Raw genomic sequence first — 21,007 nt, forward strand, 5'->3', positions numbered from 1 at the left:
GCATATTTTTGCAAATGTCTGTGTGAAATAGCTGCTTTTTGTGGATTGGTTGTTGCCTGGTCTCCTTGACAACCTCACTGTACTTTGAAGGCTGTTTGATGTCAGTTGCTTTGCATATTCAAATAACAGATGTGGCTCAGGTGAATCACCAGTATGAAAACTATTGTAATTATGTCATTCACTATTTAATGGCTAAACTATTACCAATATTTATTATAGAAAATATTATACTAATTTATAGCGCAGTTGCTTCCAAATGTAAAATAAAAACAATGTTTAGATCAATTACACCTTAAGCAAAGTTCTTGTTTAGTGTTTGTTATGATTTTGCACACACGTTGGTGCATTCAGTAGTTCTCAAAGTATTATTCAGTAGTTCTCAAAGTATTATTTTTTTTGTTTGTTTTTTGTAAATTACAATGATAATACAAATGCGTTTTAGAGAGCGGATTACACAATAATTAATTCCTATGTGTCCAACAAAAAAGAAGCAACTTTATTAGTCTTTATTATGACCTGAACCACATTAAAACACTTGTTTTAGAACTACAGTATTATGATTACAATCTCATTTCATGTAAGTGTACAACATTATTATGATGCTTCAGAAAAAAAACAGTATTTATTTCTAAATGCGTACAATGTTTTAGATGAGCACCAAACTAGTGTAAGCTACAAGTTATGTAACTACTGTATAATTAATGTTATGTAAAGGTAATGGTGCCAAATTTTTTTGCCATGAGACGTACAAATCCCTTGAAAGTGCATTGTGTGAGTCTTCATTAGTGCAGATTTGATTCATCTGTCAAGAACATTTTTACACATATCAGGCTGGCCCCAACGCCTTAAGACGAACAATAGCATTTGGCATTTTCCTACTGGGGCCTTTTCTTGAGTGTACAACCACATCTCTTTTGATGTCTGTTACTTTCTCATTTCCTCTGTTTTTAGGTTCCAAGTTCATTCGCTTGACTGCACCTCAGTAATTTTGATTTTGAATGTGTGTGTGTTTTGTCCTTCCTGCAGATCCAAGGGTTTGACCTCTGACCACACCGCAGTGGGTGAAAGCTTGGAAGTAACAGCTTGGCATTATGGGACTATGTAGAAGAAATGAAGACAAAATATATGAGAATGTCACGACATTGACACCATCGTGTCAGAGCCATGAGTCGGTCAACAGATTTTTGTAAAACAGTTTTGTTCTTTGCACTAAATTCTAATTAAGAATGAACTCCGCACATATTCTGCTTGAGGAAAAGCTCATTATTTACATAGCTGTTAGTTGTTATATTAGCGACTATGAGTGAGAGAGACCTTGGGACTCCAGCAGACACCACCTAGAATCAAACAAGGAGGCTGTCCCGATTCGTTTGGCGTTTTATAAACGGGTCTTCTGGAAACGGGGCAACAATTCCCCTCACAGGCTGCCCCTCCGGGACTGGTTTCAGTGCTAATGTAATGCTTGTCATGGCCAGTGTGACTGCTCTGGAGGAGTCCGCAAGCGACTGTACCACACCAATAGTAAATCCACTGCCATTTGAACCTTCTACAACCTCTACAATTGACCCTAGCCATGGACGTGACAGTACTTCCTGCCCTTCGCCAGTACCTCCACCACCACCTCCACCTCCTCCACCACCACCACCCCAGGCACCAGGCCAACACGCTTCACGCAAGAAACGACGGGTACGGAGCTTCTTTTGGAAAACCATTCCAGAGGAGAAGGTTAGGGGTAAACCTAATATTTGGACTCTAGCCGTGAGACAGCAGCAGTATCAGATTGACGTAAGGACAGTAGAGGAGCTGTTCGGCCAGCAGGAGGAAGTTCGAACCCAGACAAGCGGTGGACAATCTCGTCTTGGGAGAACTAGAGGTTCATTTAAAGAGAGCAAGGATGAGGTAAGACAACCTTGGTAGAACTGAATCATTGCTTTTGAATATCTGCAGTTAAAGCTTGTTTGATAGTGTGATTTATCTGTTCTCTACACAAGTATGCAAATGTTTTTATGATTTCATGCAGCAGTCGTGAGACTTTCTTTTGAGAAGATTTAGAGACAGAAATTATAATGACAGTAAAAGTTTATCACAGTTAGCTTTACCACAAGCTGAAGGTGCACACGTCTCATACAAAATACAAAACACCGTCATGGTCGGTAACAAACATGACACTAAAATAATGCAATAAACATTCAATTAACAGCATAACAATTGCAGAAAACAATTTTCTTCCACAATCATGTAGCAAATGCTGGTCTACAAATAAATAATAAAGAAACGTGCCATGGATTAAAAAAAAACGTACATACTCAAAGTAAACATTTGGAATTTGTGTATAACAAGCAATATTAGACATAATTTGGGTGATCATGATCATTTGGCTATAATAAATTAGCTTAATTTCTATTTTTACCTATGACCCGATACCTATACTTTAAAGCTAAGAGCTTTAGCAATAGTTTTTATTTTTCTATCTGTGGTCTTTGGAAGTCAGTGTCATTAATCCAGTGGAAAAGAATATTAAAAAAATCACACGTTGAGCATTTGGAAAGTGCTCTGCAATCAGCCATAGACTTTGTTAGTAATTATTTAAGATATGAGAAACAAATCCCACAACCAACACTTAAGTATTAACACATCAGTCTTGATATTTCTTCTCAGCTGAATTATATCACTGACAAAAATGAATGCCTTGAAGTGAAGTGCAAGCTAACATAACCTTTACATCACTGAACTATTTGTGTTGTTAAGTGCAGTAAGCTACAGGCTACATCTTCTAGGCCTGCTAGAGTAACTTTATTTAGCTACTTTACCAGATACAGTGAAACTTTTAGATTCTGTAAATTAATCCAAAGTGTCCTTTTCAGTTTATATCCATGTAAACAGTGTACAAATACCTAAAGAAATCAACAGATTCCAAACAAAGTGATTATTTTGTATGATGTTTGTAATGTTTCATTTGCCAACAATTTACTATCATGTAGGAAGCATAGGTGTTGTCTTATAAGAAGTGTTAGGTGTGTGCAAATTAGTTTTCAGACATAAAACAAGCATTTCGCTAAAAACAAACATTCATCCAAAACATATGAGCTTGCCGTTTTGTGTCTAAGCGACCAGCTGTGTTTTTGTGTTGTTTTGTGTGGTTGCCGCTGATCTTGGTAGCTTTGTAATTATCCACGAAGGCACCAAGTGTACCTGTGTAAATCCAATGAAGCATTTTTTATTGTTTGTCTGAGGTGGCGTGGATCATGCGTGTGGCCTCGTTTGTAATTTCAGACACCGTCCTGCTAGTTGTTTGAGTTTGTGATGCGTCACAAATTGCCTGTATCACACACATGGGCCATATAAATGTGTGTGCTAGAGAGAGTGACAGATTGTGTGTCTGTTTAGTTGCCACTAAAATGGCTGTCGTGTTAGTTAGTTAGTTAATGATCTCATGGGACAAAATGAGTCATCACTCTACCGAGGGTTTCCTGGTGCTGATGTTGTGTTAATGAGAATAACAAGGATATAATTTTGTTCTATAAGGGGTTAGTTCACCCAAAAACTAAAATTCTGTCATCAGTTACTCACCCTCATGTCGTTCTAATCCCATAAGACTTTCCCTCATCTTCAAAACACAGATGATGATATTTTGGTAACACTGATGGTCCCTTTTGAACATTCTGTTGACTATTAGTAACTTTGCAACTAACTCTCATTAGAGTATTAGTAGACTGTCTGCTTAATATCTGCTAACTCATTATTGTGATGGTCCCCAACAGACATTCTACTAACTATAAGTAACTTTGCAACAACATGTCAACTTATTAACCATAATCCAACCACTCTACTAATACTCTAATGAGAGTTAGTAGAGTTATTTGTTACTTACAGTCAACAGAATGTGTTAAAGGGACCATGAAAATAAAGGGAAACTATTATTTTTATATAAAGCCGTCATGCTTAAAAAAGTTTTCCAAACTTTCAGTGGATGGACAGAAATGTATCAGGCTATATGAAAAAGATCTCCATTATGTTTCTAAAATTGACAACAGGCTTGAAACAACATGAAGGTGAGTAAATAATGACAGAATTTTAATTCTAATAAACTATTCTGTGTTTCTCATATCATATTTAAGGGGAACCAGTGGCAGTCTGGGTATGGCACACTTAAAAACACAACTTAGTGTGCCTTAATATTCTATTAGTTCTAGTTCTAATAAATATAAGACACATAAGTCTATTGGTTTTCATTTAGTGTCTCATTGTTTTCTAATTACTGGACATTTTGAAACCAAATGCTTACTATTTTACCAAAATAATAATAACTAGGTAAATAAATATTTTTTTAACCTATTGTAATCTTGCACCGTCAAAGATACTAGTTCTATTTATTTTGGAAGTTGCATTCAAATCAACTTGCCACAACAACCTGAAAGTCCCAAATTTGAATGGGAGTGATGCTTCTCCTCAGAACACACACACACACACACACACACACAGTCTGTCCTTTGTGTATCTTTCCATCCGTTTTAATTAACCTCCCTCCTCTGTTCTCCCAGATTAGCATATTGGACTCCAAGAGAGGAATGAACGTTGGAATTTTCCTCAAACAGTTTAAGAAGTAAGTTTTTATGCGTCATAATGTGTAAAAACCTTTGCTTGCATGTGCTTCAGCACAGAAATAGGATCTGGTGGTGGTGATCAATAAACCTAATGATCTTGTGTGAAGATCAATAGCTTTCAGGTTGTGATTGATACTTGAGAGTTCACATGAGGATGCTGTATACATTTACTGTGGAAAGTAGATACAGATAAGACACAAGGTTGTCAGTTCTCAACAAACAACGAGGCCGGAATAAAAGAATAAAACAAAGTTTACGTCAGACCTGATGAAATGGGCAGTTGAAGGTGGATGTGGCCTGTGTAAACAGGGTTTTTGTTTATTTTTGAACAGGTATTTCAACATCCTGAGGGCCTATAAATGATTCTGAAAAAAGACAATGTTTTCATGTGTAATCAGATTATATCATATTTATGTTTGTCTGTGATGTTTGTGTGTATTCTTTGTGAGTAGTCATGTAGTCATGAAGTCAAGTCACTTCCTGTTACATGTAAAGAGAAATCCAGAGGGGAAAAAAGGCAATGTAATTATCATGTTTGTGTTTTTTTGTTTGTTTGTTTTTTACTTAACCCTTGTGCATCCTTATGGACATTTTTGTCCTTTTCAGTTTTGTTTTTTTTGATCACTTTGACTGTGTTAAAGCTAACTGCAAAAAACTTGGCACAGGTGTGTATTTTTATTGGAATTTTACTATTTCACCGTCATTTTCTTAGGTACAAAAAATACTCCCTCTCAGCGCCTTTTTGACAAAAATGTCCCCATTGAAACCCATTAAAACTGCCATTTTTAATCCCCGGTTCAGTTAACTATAAAATTATGCAATCTTTGTTAAGAGGCTTTCATTCTGATGGCTGTCACGGATCCATCGGCGTCAGCACCAGACACCTTCACTCCGCCCACTCGTTCCAGCTCCCCAGCATACTAATCACTGTCACCTGCCCGCTTCAATCACCGTCCCAATCATCCTCCCTTTATAAACTCACTCCTCACAGTCACTCACCGTCTGGTCTCGTCGACACATCGACTACAGACTCCCGCTATGCTACTGCCTTCTTCTGGAATACTTACCCGCTACTTCAGCCCGTCTGCTTCTCACCCGCTCCTGGTCCCCGGTCATCCTTCTGGTCATCCGTCTGCTGCCTCCGCTCACCAACTTCCAGCCCTGCTAAGATAAGAAATCCACTATCAGACTGTTTCCCGCTCCTGAACCGAACTTAATCCATTCCTCACTTACCTGCTGTCTATCATACCCACTGTCTCAATAAACCTGGTTACACTCATCTATCTGTGTCCTTCTAGTCTGTGACAGAAGACCAGACCAACATAATGCAGCAATCTACCCCGAGCACCAGCGCTACACCGACCCCACCTCCTCCTACCATTCCCCGGACCAGCACTCCAGCACTCGCCACATCCACCGTGACCACTTCTTCTACATCTGCCTCTGCCAGTCCCATGGCCCAACCAGCGCCCTTCTCAGGCGAGGAGGAGGAGTGCAGCGGCTTCCTTTTGCAGTGCGAGCTCTATATGGAGATGAATCCGTTATCTTTCCCCACGGAACGATCCAAAGTGGCCTTCTTCATCTCCCTCCTGCGAGGACGAGCGCTCAACTGGGCTCACGCCCTTTGGAAGGATCGTGGCCCAGTTACCCGGACATTCGCTGCTTTCTCCGGCCATTTCACCGAGGTGTTCTCACAGTCAGCCCATTCCATCTCCGTCCAGGACCAGCTGTATCGCCTGAGACAAGGGAGATCGTCCGTCGCCTCATATGCGCTGCAATTTCGCACCCTCGCTGCCACTCTTGGTTGGAATGAGTCTGCTCTCATCACAGCCTACCGTCATGGGTTACATCCAGATATCCGCCTCCAGCTCGCGGTTTATGACGACAACGTCGGCATTGAGAGCATCATCCAGCGGTCCATCCGTATCGATCAGCGGCGCACTGCATGCCAGCTCGATAGCCCTGCACCTCCAACTCCTCGTCCTGTGCCCCGCCACCACAGTCCTCCAGCACCAGAACCCATGGAAGTCGGTACCACTCACCTGCCGGTATCCGAGAGGAATCGGCGAATCACCAATGGGCTGTGTCTGTACTGTGGAGCCTCCGGTCATCTGCTCGCCTCCTGTCCCGTTCGCCCGCCCCGACCAGCTGTGAGTACAGTCCAGTTACCCTTGCCTATCTCCTCCTTGAAGTTCACTGCGGCCACTATCACTTACCTGAACCGTTCCATTTCAGTCCAGGCGCTGATCGACTCCGGATCAGCGGCCAACTTCATTGCACTCTCCACGTTAAACCGGCTCCAAACCAAGCAACGAACCATCCCTCACAAACTCCAAGTCCAAACCATTCTGGGTCAACCACTGGGACGCGGCCGGGTTGGACATCGTAGCCCGGACCTGGGGTTGGAGATCGGCTGGCTCCACCAGGAGGAGATATCCTTTCTGGTGCTGGAGGGCTCGACGGCTGAGATCATCCTGGGACGCCCCTGGTTGGAAACCCATTCGCCTCACATTCAGTGGTCCACCGGCGAGGTTCTTCGGTGGGGCCATGACTGTTTCCAGCGCTGTCTTCCCTCTGTGACGAAATCTCCAGTTGCTTCCACCACTCCGACTGTTCCACTCTCCACCACCTCCGTAGAAAACCCACCAGTAGAACCTTCTCCCGAAATTCCCTCTCCCTACCGGGCGTTCCAGGATGTTTTCGATAAACACCAAGCCACCATTCTACCCCCTCATCGGCCATGGGACTGCGCGATCGACCTGCTGCCTGGGGCGGTCCTACCGCGAGGTAAGATCTACCCTCTGTCCATCCCGGAGCAGAAGGCCATGGAGGAGTACATCCAAGAGGCTCTCGACCACGGATTCATACGACCATCAGTATCCCCTGCCGCTTCGAGTTTCTTCTTCGTGGGCAAAAAGGACGGAGGCTTGCGCCCTTGCATCGACTACCGGATCCTCAACCAAGCCACCGTTAAATTCCGCTATCCCCTTCCTCTGGTCCCAGCCGCCCTGGAACAACTCCGAGGGGCATCCGTTTACACCAAGCTCGATCTTCGTAGTGCCTACAACCTAATCCGTATCCGGGAAGGCGATGAGTGGAAGACCGCCTTTATCACTCCCGCAGGGCACTACGAATATCTCGTGATGCCCTTCGGATTGTCCAACTCACCCGCCATCTTTCAAGGCTTCATGAACGAAATCTTCCGTGATCTTCTCAATCAGTTCGTCGTCATCTACATCGACGACATCCTCATATACTCTCCCGATCTGACCTCCCATATCCATCACGTTCAGACGGTACTCCAACGCCTACGAGATTACCATCTTTACCTCAAATTGGAGAAATGTGAATTCCACCAAAGCACCATCCACTTCCTCGGTTACGTCATCACCCCACACGGAATCACCATGGACCAGAGGAAGGTGGATGCGGTACTCCATTGGCCACAACCCACCACCCGTAAGGAGCTTCAACGTTTCCTGGGCTTTGCCAACTTCTACCGCCGTTTCATCCAGAACTTCAGTCCCATCAGTTCTCCCCTCACCGACCTTCTCAAGAGCGGGGCCAAGTCTCTGTCCTGGAACACCCGAGCCACCCAAGCCTTCCAAGCTCTGAAGTCTGCCTTTGGCTCCGCTCCTACCCTCGCCCTTCCGGACCCCGCCGTACCCTTCCTCGTCGAGGTGGATGCCTCCATCTCGGGGGTAGGAGCGGTCCTCTCTCAGCGGCAGGGGAATCCACCTCGACTCCATCCATGCGCCTTCTACTCCAAGAAGCTGTCCCCGGCGGAGCAGAACTACGACATCGGCAACCGGGAGTTACTAGCCATTAAGTTGGCATTGGAGGAATGGAGGCACTGGCTGGAGGGAGCCCAACACCCGTTCACGGTGATCACTGACCACCGCAACCTCGAGTACCTCCGGGAGGCCAAGAGACTCAACCCCCGTCAAGCCCGTTGGGCCCTGTTTTTCACTCGCTTCAATTTCTCAGTCACCTATCGCCCCGGTGGAAAAAACGTAAAGGCAGATGCACTCTCCCGTCAGTTCCAACCTGAGACACCTTCTTCCGAGCCTGAACCCATACTCCCTCCAGCCGTGGTCGTCAGCCCCATCCAATGGAGCCTAGATGACCACATCGCCGACGCCACGCAACTCGAACCTGCTCCGCCGGGAGGTCCAGAGGGACGGGTCTATGTTCCAACCCGTCTACGCCTGTCCCTCATGGACTCAGTACACACCTCTCCGGGCTCTGGACACCCAGGCAGCCAAGCCACTCTCTCGCTCGTCCAACAGCGCTATTGGTGGCCGGGTATGGCCCAGGACGTCTCCCGGTTCGTCAGCGGATGCTCAGTCTGTGCCATGGCCAAGGTTCCCCGTCATCTCCCAGAAGGCAAGCTGGTTCCGCTCCCAATACCCACTCGACCGTGGTCCCACCTCGGAGTGGACTTCGTCACCGACCTGCCCCTGTCTGACAACCACACCTGCATTCTGGTCGTAGTGGACCGCTTCTCCAAGGCGTGCAAGCTAATTCCCCTTCCGGGTTTGCCAACAGCCCTTGAAACAGCTGAAGCACTATTCCAACACATCTTCCGTAACTTTGGGATCCCAGAGGACGTTGTCTCCGATCGAGGACCCCAATTCATCTCTCGAGTGTGGAGGGCATTCTTCAACCTTCTGGGAGTGACCGTCAGCCTCACTTCTGGATACCATCCCCAGTCCAACGGCCAGACTGAGCGGAAGATCCAGGAGATTGGGAGATACCTGCGGTCATACTGCCACGACCACCAGGACTGCTGGAGCCGTTACCTGCCCTGGGCCGAGTATGCACAGAACTCCCTCCGACAAACCACCACCGGACTCACCCCCTTCCAGTGCATACTCGGCTACCAGCCTCCACTATTCCCCTGGTCAGGAGAACCGTCTGACGTCCCAGCAGTCCACCACTGGTTCCAGACGAGCGAGAGAGTCTGGGACTCAGCTCATACCCACCTCCAGCGGGCTGTTCGGAGACACCAGAACCAAGCCAACCTTCGCCGTGCCGACGCCCCTCACTACCTTCCCGGACAACTGGTCTGGCTCTCCACCCGGGACATCCGTCTCCGACAGCCCTGTCGGAAGCTGAGTCCCAGATATATCGGTCCTTTCCCAATTCAGAGGCAGATCAACCCCGTCACCTACCGGCTGGCACTCCCCGCTCACTACCGCATCGCACCCACCTTCCATGTCTCCTTGCTCAAGCCGTACACTAACCCTCTCACTCCTTCTTCCCCAGGGTCTGGTGCTGCGGAGGTGCCCCCTCCTCCTGCGGACCCCGAAGATGACAACATCTACCGAGTCCATGAAATCCTCGACTCCCGACGACGGGGCGGCCGCTTGGAATATCTCGTGGACTGGGAGGGATTCGGTGCCGAGGAGAGATGCTGGGTCAACCGGGAGGACATTCTGGACCCCTCGTTACTCCAGGACTTCCACACCACCCACCCAGATCGTCCAGCGCCCCGTAGCCGTGGTCGTCCCCGTCGTCGGTCCCGTCCGCCAGCTGGAGCTGGCCGTGGGGGGGGGGTACTGTCACGGATCCATCGGCGTCAGCACCAGACACCTTCACTCCGCCCACTCGTTCCAGCTCCCCAGCATACTAATCACTGTCACCTGCCCGCTTCAATCACCGTCCCAATCATCCTCCCTTTATAAACTCACTCCTCACAGTCACTCACCGTCTGGTCTCGTCGACACATCGACTACAGACTCCCGCTACGCTACTGCCTTCTTCTGGAATACTTACCCGCTACTTCAGCCCGTCTGCTTCTCACCCGCTCCTGGTCCCCGGTCATCCTTCTGGTCATCCGTCTGCTGCCTCCGCTCACCAACTTCCAGCCCTGCTAAGATAAGAAATCCACTATCAGACTGTTTCCCGCTCCTGAACCGAACTTAATCCATTCCTCACTTACCTGCTGTCTATCATACCCACTGTCTCAATAAACCTGGTTACACTCATCTATCTGTGTCCTTCTAGTCTGTGACAATGGCAAGGCTTCAAAATTTTATTTTTTACAATTTTTTATCAGATGTTGCCATTTTTTTTAAGTTTGGCCAATAAAACAAATATCGCTTTATTCCTGTTTTCTGCTTCGGCATACTACAGAGCCAACTGGATAAATTATGCAACAATATTTGTGTGGGTGTGTTAGTATGGATGTCAGAGTGTGGTTAGTATGTGTGTTATAAAAAAATATGTGTGTGTGTGTGCGCATGTGTGTGTTTATAATACTGAGAGAGAAAAACTGCAAATTCAAATCCAATCACTGTGAGCTCCACTGGGGTTTTGCTGGGACCCAATGGGGAAAATATGTTACTACGCCCAAACAAACTGTTACTGAAAGCTCATTTTTTGAGATATCATCCTCAAATTTGGAACACAACCTATTTAGATTTATGGCTTTGATTTTATTGCAGTTTTGAGTTCAACCTGATTTAAAAAAATATATATTTTATATAAAATATTTTTTATAAATAATTTTCATAAACTTATACCTATATAACTTTTTTTTGGATTTACTTATTATTATTTTTTTTACTTCAGCAATAATCTGCAAAGGGTCTTCTTTAAAATGATACCAAACTTAAGTCTGTGCTCCAAAGCGTCACGTTTTTATGACAGTTTTTTGACATGGACATTTTTGTCCTCTTTTTACCTATGTGTAACTTTTTTAAATTGATGCACAAGGGTTAATATTTATATTTAAATGGATTTGAATGAATGAATCCAAAATGCCTGCACAGTTTAACTATACATATACATAACTCACAATGTCCTTGTAAAGTTAAACGTTTGTATTTCCAAATTGCTTTGGAGCAGTACACTGAAGTATCCTACAAGATCTCTACTGAGCTGATGATCAGGCAGAGACACAAATTGATTGTCTGTTTTGAACTTCTGTTTGTCTCCCTCAGGCCTAATCATGCAATAGTAGAAGACATCCGTCTTGGCAACAGTGAGCAGTATGGAACTGAACAGCTGAAGGAACTGCTCAAACTACTACCAGAGGCAGAAGAGGTGAGAACTCTGGCTACATTCACACTGTCAGTTTTTAGAATTAACAACTGCATTTACTTACAGGTGTGAGTCTCGAAACTTTCTGTTAACACGGCAACTTACACAAGCGTCTCGAATACTGTCTGTGTGAACATGCAATCAAATGGGATTTTTTTACATGAAATCAAGTCCGTATTCTCTTACCAGTAACCATAGAGACAGTGACTAAAGTGACCAAAGATGGCAACGTCCATAAAATCGAAAAGTTTTAAAACAACAAGAGTAAAATGGAGCGGCCGTGAGTTCATACTGTATGTCAAATCTTCATTATTTAAAAAATGAGTGTACAATTAATCCAATCTATCTATAAATGAAAAGTACAAATGTACCTATCATACAAATGCTTTGTGTTTGCTCTGATATTTGAATGTGAATTTAAATCTCTCATCTTCTTCTTCTTCTCTAGGTGAAGAGATTGAAGGAATTCAAGGGAGACCCAAATAAGCTGACACTGGCTGATTCTTTCATGTTCCTGCTGATCCAAGTGCCACGGTAAGAGACACACAAATATACGTTTTCATAATACCTGACAACAACATGACAAAAACGCAAGTCGACTGTGATTGTGTGTTCATGTTTAAAGCTTTGAGGTGTGTATTGAGGCTATGGTACTTCAGGAAGAGTTTCTCCCGTCCTGTACGGTCATGAGTCGTGAGATTAACATTGTGCGTCAGGCTACCGAAGGTAAGAACATACTAGACTTGGAGGTTCTGAAGTTTATGTAATTTTCCCCTTTAAGCTGAAGCAATAATTCTATATTTATATTTTTTAGCTAAGTAGGCAAAACATTTTGAGCGCAAAGAGCGCAAAAATAAACGCAAAGTCATTTTTAAATTATCTAATACTCTCTCTCTCTCTTGTACACAAACTCACCAACCCATATAATTTGAGGTACCATTCCACCACTTTCAAAATATTTGCTGTCAGGTGTGGTCCAATAAACAATAGAGTGAACTTTCATTAGGACTCAATTCTGAGTCATTTTCTATCACTCAGCTTTTTTTACCAAGTGCAACATGTACCTGATCAACGTATTTGTTGATCCTGGAACAATATTCCAATCAACCAATCAGGTTTGAGGGACAAGTTTACAATTTCTGTCAAGTTTAGGTTTACAAATTGGGTTAAACGGGGTTCTACATCTGTGTTTTTCACCTATCAGTTCCTTCTGATTTTAGGGATAACTTATGGGTAGGGTTAGGTTTACGGGTAGGGATATGGGATTACATTTTCAGACATTTTTGTCTTTATTAGCCTTATCAGATTCCAATGGTTCACGAGTCCAACGGACCCATCTACACTTCAATAGTTCTTAAAAATAAAGATATGGCACTCCATTAATCATCAGGAGCCTTTATAAAAACTCAAATTGAGTTTTATTAATCCTGCATAAACAGCAGCGACAGTATCATGAGCTACAGTAGGACACACTGTCAGCAGTTCTTTTCAAATTTAAATGTGCATTGAGTTCCTTTACATTTCTTAGACTGTAGATAGTAAGAAGGAAGGATTGTAATAGCATTTAGAGTGTTGTGTAATTTACCAAATAGCCAGTGATTATTCAATTTCTATGGATTATTCCTCAGAACTGATGACTTGTGAAGAGCTCCATGCCATTCTACACTTAGTTCTCCAAGCGGGAAATATCATGAATGCAGTAAGTCTCTCTTTCTGTCTCCAGCCTTTTTTTTCTATTTATTGTCTTTCTTGTGTTCCCCATCCTTTACCCCTCATCTGTCCCTTTTTTTGTGGACATTTCCCCCTAGTCCTCTTTTCACCTTTGCTCTTTCCTTTCAACTATTCCTCTCCAAAACAATCCCTGACATTTTTAAATCAGGAAAGGTTGTTAGCTTTTACAGCATTGACCAGACATTGACTGATGTTCTCTGTGTTTTCATAGGGTGGCTATGCAGGCAATGCTTTAGGCTTCAAACTGTCCTCGCTTCTCTCTCTGGCTGATACGAAGGCCAACAAGCCTGGCATGAACCTGCTCCATTTTGTGGCACTAGTAAGTAAGACAGAACCAGATGCACTGTAGTTTTCTCCAGAATTACTGGTAAATGTTTGCAAATGTTTTAGGGAACCAGCCACAGTAATAACAACAACATTTTTTAACTGATTTGATTTGGATTTTTCTTTAACTTTTGTCACAAAGGAAGCACAGAAAAAGGATGAGGCCCTTTTGAAGTTCCCAGAGAAGCTAACACATGTTCAGAGTGCAGCCAGGTAACACAAAATATTAGTTTCTAAAAACGTATCTTATTAATAATCTTGTCATTTTATGAAACTTAAAAACTCTATTTTAGAAAATCTAGAGTTTTATTAATCCTGTATATATAATCATAATCATGTAAAGGTCTAGCTACAGTATGTGAGACTACAGCAATATCAATCCAAACTCTTCTGGTTCAACTAGTGCTAATAATGTATTAGGTTTTTATTTTCTTCTAATATTTGCAACAGTTCTCACCTTTTTATGACCCCTTCCTCAATCTTTCTCTGACTTGGATTTTTATTGTTGTAGAATTTCAGTAGAAAATATAGAAGGAGAGTTCTCCTCTCTCTATGTCAAAACACGTTCCTTGGAACAGAAGATTCAGGATGACGATGAGCTGCAAAAGCAGCTGGGTCCATTTTTGCAGGTAAATTAATCATTCCCCTAATTAGAATTTCATAGTAGAGTATGTTTTTTGTACTAATGGTTATTTATTTATTTATTTTATGGTTTTATATTTCTATTGAATTTGCTATAATAATTTGATTCACTTTTTTATGCCAATAAGAATGACTCACCTGCTGCCCTCTTATTTGTTAGAGCTCTACACATGCCCTGCAGGACCTCAAACAACGCAGGCTTGACTTGCGTAAAAAAGGCAATGCCCTTATCGACTTCTTCTGTGAAGACAAAGACACCTTTAAACTGGATGAGTGCTTCAGAATCTTCCAAGACTTCTGTCTAAAGTTCAAAAAAGCTGTAAAGGTAGATATCACATTTACTAACATGCAAAAATGAAAAAAAAAAAAAGATTAAAAAACACTGGAAAGAAAAATAATTTAAGATTAAATAAATAAGAGTTTATCCGTAAAGACATTAAAGGGGACTGATAATGCGAAATTAATTTTTAGAGGAGATACATTTTGTATTTCAAAAGTTAAGGGAAAAAAATGTTCACTAACAGAAGTTGTTGAAAACTTATTGAAAACATATTCAATTTTAATAATTCTGTGCTTCTCAAACACAACAGAAGATTTTGAAAGCCGCTCTTCTGCCACTCAGTCCGGCGGGAAAGTGACATCAATGCTGACAATGTTGAATCAGATTTTCTGGAGTGAAAACGAACGCAACTATTTTTGTGTGCTATAAACTTCATAGAACTCATCAATAAAATTTTTACCATCATTCAGAGACTTGTAGTAATAGTAGTTAGTTATAACAGTAATCAAAGGGATAGTTCACTTTGAAATTAATTGTTGATATGTTTTAGCTTACCTCAAGGGCATCCAAGATGTAGGTGTCTTTGTTTCCACAGTATTTTCAATTTTGACATTTTTCGGACAAACCATTCTTATCTGTCAGTAATATAATGCAGGTATGGGGGTCCACGTCAAAGACATGATTTAACATGATTTAATGACTCGTAAATGTAAGTGCACATTGATGGCCTAAGACACGAAACGAGCGGTTTGTGTGAGAAAATGAACAGTATTTATATCGTTTTTACCTCGTGTAATCACAGTCACGTCTAAGTGATCTGAATCAGTTGTGCAATGTCCAACTGAACCGAACTGAATCATGTTCAGCGTTCCGCCGGAAGTGATCGCTTGCGTGTGTACGTCACTCAATATTTACACAGAGATTTCTGAAGTTTTACCTTTTACTAAACATATTTAGATATACCGAAATCGTCTTCCATTGTGATTTCCTGTATATCTAAATATGTTTAGTTAAAGGTAAAACTTCCGAAATCTCTGTATAAACAAAGAGTGATGTAGGCGACCACTTCCGGCGCATGCACAGACTGAAGCGCCCGTGCCGTCAGATCAGTTTGACATGGCTGTGTTACACAAGGTAAAAACGATATAAATACTGTTCGTTTTCTCACACAAACCGCTTGTTTCGTGCCTTAGGCCATCAATGTGTACTACATTTACGAGTCATTACCGAGGGTGGGCCCCCTTAACCTCCAGTGAATGACTGATAGACAACAGCGATTTGACCAAAAAATATCAAAATTGAAAAAACTGTGGAAACAAAGACACTTACATCTTGGATGCCCTTAAGGTAAGCTAAAACTTATCAAAAGTTTATTTCAAAGTGAACTATCCCTTTAAACATAACTTTACCTGTCCTATCTCCATGCAGCATATACTATATACTCTGGCTCTGTAGGCATCATTGTCCAACTTCGGTTTGAACATATTAGGCTGAACACCACTACTGACAGTTTTTGACATTTTAAGTGTGTGAGATTGTCCTGTTTTGTTGTAGCATGAGCTCTTGAAGCTCGGCCCTCTTCTTGAAAGGTGGCCGGGAGCACCGGCTCATTTGTACAAAAAGTGTTTTCATTTTGAAGCAATTTTAACGTGCTATAAAAATATATGCAGGGTATTTTGAGCTAAAACTTCCCATACACACTCTGGGGACATCAGAGACTTATTTTTACATCTTGTAAAAAGGTAATAGGTAATAGGTGCCCTTTAAAGTCTTTATGAATCATGCTACATCATGCTATCATCTGTCAGTGAACACCCTCTTATAGTGATCTCTTGTCCACTCTCCTACAGGACAATCTGGACCGGGAACTGAAGGAAGAATCTAGACTGCGACGCATACGGGAACTGGAGGAGAGACGTAGTGCCTGGGGTGCAGCCAATACTGAGACAGGTGATAGTGGAGGTTTTGGTCGCAGCAGCAGCGAAAATGATGTTGACATCCTTACCAAAGAAGGCCTCCTAGACTTCCTGCTTCAATCAAGACCTCAAAGCCCCCACAGTCCTTTGGGCCGCTCGTCTAGTGCCCGCCGTTACCATCACACCTCTAGTGACCGCAACATCCGTGGCTATATGGAGCAGCTCTCTGGGTCTTCAGAGAGCGACTATGCCAAATTCAGCAGCCTGCCACGTTCAGGCAGGAACCATCAAAGAAAGACCATGGCATGGCTTGTCTCACAGGATGATAATAGGGAGCTGGGTCCGCAGAGTCAGGCCTACCAAGAGAAGTTAGCAGCTTCACCAAAGGCAGAGACAGAACCCATCAGTCCTTTAGCTAGATACTCAAGTTTTGGCTACAACATGAACACAGATCCCTATAATAATAATAATAATACTATCTCTGAAGGTGGAGTTACACCTCAATTAAATAACACAAAGAATGTTTATCCGGGGACATCTGGTCATGGTGTTGGACACATGAGTGTTTGTGTGGAGAAACACAAACTAGTTTCTGGCCTTCAACCCTTTGAGATAACCAGCCAGATCAATAATAACAGTAATGTTTTTTTTGACAACCAGCGTGAAGTGTTTGTAACAAATCTGCAAAAGGAAGACGACGCTCCCAAAGCATTTGTCCTTGATACGCCCCCATCTAGCAGGAGTTCTGAGGGGGGACCTAAGCCAGAAAAAGTATGGAATGACAAAATGATCTCTCCACAGAAGGAGGAAGCGGACACAAGCACCTTTTCCTCTACAACTTGTGACACCCCTTTGCCCCTTGATTCCTCTGTGTCTGGCAAGAAACCTGGATTGTATGTCATGGACTGCACTGAAACTGATTGTTCCATTGTGTTGGACTGTTCTGAGATTGAGAGTTCCCCTATCATGAAAGAAGGATTAGGACTTAACCAAAAGCCACAGGATGCCAACTATCCAAGAGTCGTTCAGGACACCAATTCTCTATCTTCCAATTTTGAGTCCACTGATTGTCACTTTGTGTCCTTATCAAGTGATGAACCACTAGCAGGAGGCTTTGATCAAGCATGTCTAGAATCAGTCAGTCTATCTGTAAATACTGAAGAAACAGAGACAGATAGCTGTGACACAGCTGAAGGCCGAAGAGTTGGTGAGAAAGCAGTCCAGACCAGTATCCCCAGAACACTTGTCAAAACCAAGTCTCCATTCAAAGTGATTGCTCATGCCAGTCGTCCTACAAGAACCCTCACAGCAACTGAGACTCAGAACATGCGCAAAGTGGTGCCAATTACAAGGCAGAATCGATCTAATAGCAGCATGAAGAAAGTCGAAAAACCTCCTGGACATGAGAGCATAGAACCCAGACGTCCACTTCGTGACCAAAGCATGCCAGCCAGGAGAGGCGAGAGGCAAGGTAGACCTGCACGGCATTCAAGCCTCCCTCCAGAGGAACCCAGGGCACAAAGAGGAGCGACACCAAGCAACTCCCGGTGGGCGAGGGACTCGACTCAACACAGACCCTCCATCAAAAAAAATAATCCCAAACCTGTTCGTAACATTTCAAAACCAGCACCAGAGGAAAAGATGTGTCGTTCTACAATGCGTGCCTTGGCCCAAGCTCAGGCCCAGACACAAGGAACCTCTGAAGGAAGTACACCTGACAGTCCCAACAACACCCTAAAAAGTTCTTCGCCTTTACCTAGTTTTGCTCGCAACACTGTGGCATCATCTTCCAGATCTAAAAAAGACTTGCCCTCACCAGTTGTAACAGGAACACCATCAAAAAGCTTATCCAGAACTAGCTCTCAGAAATTGCCTGGTGTTAAAACAGACTCTGTCAGTAGTGGACATTTGCTAAGGAGTGAGGATAAACTAGGGGGGTCTATTAGGAGGGTTCAAAGTGTAAGGGCTTCCAGTCGGAGCAGTGACACCCCTCCTCCACAGTCTGGACGAGAACACTCCCTCAAAAGTAGCAGTTTCTCGGAGAGATCCACACATATTAAAGACTCCATCGCGAACAGGGCCAACAAACCTACATGGAAGTAGAATGGACATCTTATGTAGTGGCTCGAAAAACAATGTTTAACGAAGAAGATCAAACTTTTCTGCACATACTAAAGTTACTAAAGAGGCACAGAAGCCTTTTAAATTATTATGAATGTATCTACAGCCTTTAAAATGTAGCTGAAGTCACTAGATGCTCACCAAGAGTTTGAATATTAACATGAGCTACTGTCACCATTTGACAGCACATTTAGTAGCACTTCAACATCCACACAAGGATGGTTTTGATGGCCTTTTTCTTACATGTACTTGACACATTATCAACTGTTACAGAAAGACACATCAATCACAAATTGTTCTTGGTGTTAGATTAACCCCATATTTTATAATAGATATTAACGAAGACTATGTGAGCTGTTCTCACAAATTGCTGCGGACAAGACAATTATGTCATATATCCTTATGCTTGCTTTATTTTATATAAGATGTAGTAAAAGTAATGTAATACCATTTAATACCGTAACATTTCCATAAAAAAAACTTATTAACAGTAATTTATCCACATTTCACTTAGCTGTTTTCTGTGCATGATGACAAATCACACTAAAGACTGTTTGATCAACATGTCTATGAATGTTATCCAATTACACCTTAGTCTAGCTGATGCAATGAGTACGTACTACAGCTAGTAGTTCGAAGATGCCTCTCCAGTGATGTTTTTGGAAATGTTCAAAATCTTTGCTGCCGAACTGCTTATTTTCAATTTGCCTTTTCATGCAGGGTACACACCGCTGTACTCTGTATTGCTGCTGATGACACTGTATTTGTGACGTTTCTGTGAATATGCTGATGATAACGCTTTCTTTTTAAAGCCATACTGTTAACCGGGAGTGGCAAAACCTGGTACTAGAGGAAAGGCTGTGAAGTGTCAGTTTGGCCCAAACTTTTGAGAAAGTACATTCGCTGTATGCATCAAATGTTCTCACAGTATCTGCTTGAAATTAAGAGGTAGTCAAAAAACTGTATTTACATACAAAAACATGTGTTGCTCAAAACTCAAAACAAATCAGTGTTAGAATAAGAGGTAACACTTTTACAGTATAGGTGGAAACACTAATTAATTCAATAAGAATTAAATCATATTATATATATATATATATATATATATATTAACACATTAGTTAATACAAAAGTACAATTAACATTAGTAAGTGTATTATGAAGAATCATGAAATAACTGAACAATAGTGATAAATTAACATGAATCTACTATAGATTAATACATACGATAAAAGCAGAAGTTCATTGTTAGTATTAGAGACGTAATGCATTCACTTACTAGTTAAATTCAGTTAAAACCAAATTCACCTTATTGTAAAAGTGTTACTGGTTAAGCATAATTAGTTTTGATTTATACAGTGGTAAAAGGTGTGCAATATGAACCAGACACCAAGAGTACTTTAATCCGAAAGAATATGGTTATGTAAATTCATAATTATTATAAATACAAAAATAAAAACGTAAACAATAATAGATAGGGTAATGCTTTTTTTTACAGTGTCCTTGTTACATTTAGTTACTATAACTAGAAAGTATGCATAACTACATGCAACTAACCCAAACCAAATGTAATCCTAAACCTATAGTAAGTATGTAGTTGATTATTATTAAAGGACACCTTAAAGTAAAGTGTGACCATAGATAGTTATCAGCTGATGGAGACAATACTGATTCACAGGATGATAACAAATATTGCCTAAAAATCCTGATTTCTACCTCTAGAATCATATTTGCCACCTCTGGTTCTTATATTCTGATGGCTCACTCATCAAGTGAATCATTGTCTTTTCACAATGATTCTGCAGGTGTACCTCAGTTACAATGTACAATGTACAACACCTTTTTATGTTCTTAGAAAAGTTTATGTGTTGACATATATGTATTTAGCACTGATTGGTTAACATGCTTTAGAATATATCCATGGCAACATGGTGAAGTCTGACACAATGGAATCCTTGTTCCAGCTGTAGTTAAAACTAACAAAATTGGAGCAAAATCACTTTAAGCTATAACTTTAAAATTAAAATAAAAGTTGCATTTTTCAGAAAAGGTCCAGTCAGAAAGTTTGGCATATGTGTCAATGTGTATATTTTATTGGTATTGCTTGAAGTTTCTATTTTGAATGATATTTCTGAGCCCTTTCATTTGTGATTGTAGAATATACACTCACCAGCCACTTTATTAGGTACCCCATGCTAGTAACGGGTTGGACCCCCTTTTGCCTTCAGAACTGCCTCAATTCTTCGTGGCATAGATTCAACAAGGTGCTGGAAGCATTCCTCAGGGAGTTTGGTCCATATTGACATGATGGCATCACACAGTTGCCGCAGATTTGTCGGCTG

The 21,007-nt window shown here is 42.2% G+C and overlaps 1 protein-coding gene across 2 annotated transcripts in view; it reads left to right on the plus strand.

The window, feature by feature from the left end:
- The window catches only part of fhdc1 (FH2 domain containing 1), a 33,836-nt gene extending 13,122 nt beyond the window's left edge, over positions 1-20,714 (plus strand). For both annotated transcript variants that reach the window (XM_039693967.2, XM_039693974.2), the window contains 11 exons: positions 1,027-1,899; positions 4,542-4,603; positions 11,552-11,654; positions 12,100-12,185; positions 12,277-12,377; positions 13,280-13,350; positions 13,594-13,701; positions 13,849-13,919; positions 14,218-14,335; positions 14,509-14,673; positions 16,479-20,714. In XM_039693967.2, coding sequence (XP_039549901.2) covers positions 1,459-1,899; positions 4,542-4,603; positions 11,552-11,654; positions 12,100-12,185; positions 12,277-12,377; positions 13,280-13,350; positions 13,594-13,701; positions 13,849-13,919; positions 14,218-14,335; positions 14,509-14,673; positions 16,479-18,647 — 3,495 coding nt within the window. In that variant the 5' untranslated portion in view covers positions 1,027-1,458 and the 3' untranslated portion in view covers positions 18,648-20,714. The remainder of the gene's footprint in view (positions 1-1,026; positions 1,900-4,541; positions 4,604-11,551; positions 11,655-12,099; positions 12,186-12,276; positions 12,378-13,279; positions 13,351-13,593; positions 13,702-13,848; positions 13,920-14,217; positions 14,336-14,508; positions 14,674-16,478) is intronic.
- Positions 20,715-21,007: the final 293 nt, after the last annotated feature.

This window comes from Pimephales promelas, chromosome 6 (genome assembly GCF_988280905.1).
Source record: "Pimephales promelas chromosome 6, fPimPro1.hap1.1, whole genome shotgun sequence".
NCBI lineage: Eukaryota > Metazoa > Chordata > Actinopteri > Cypriniformes > Leuciscidae > Pimephales > Pimephales promelas.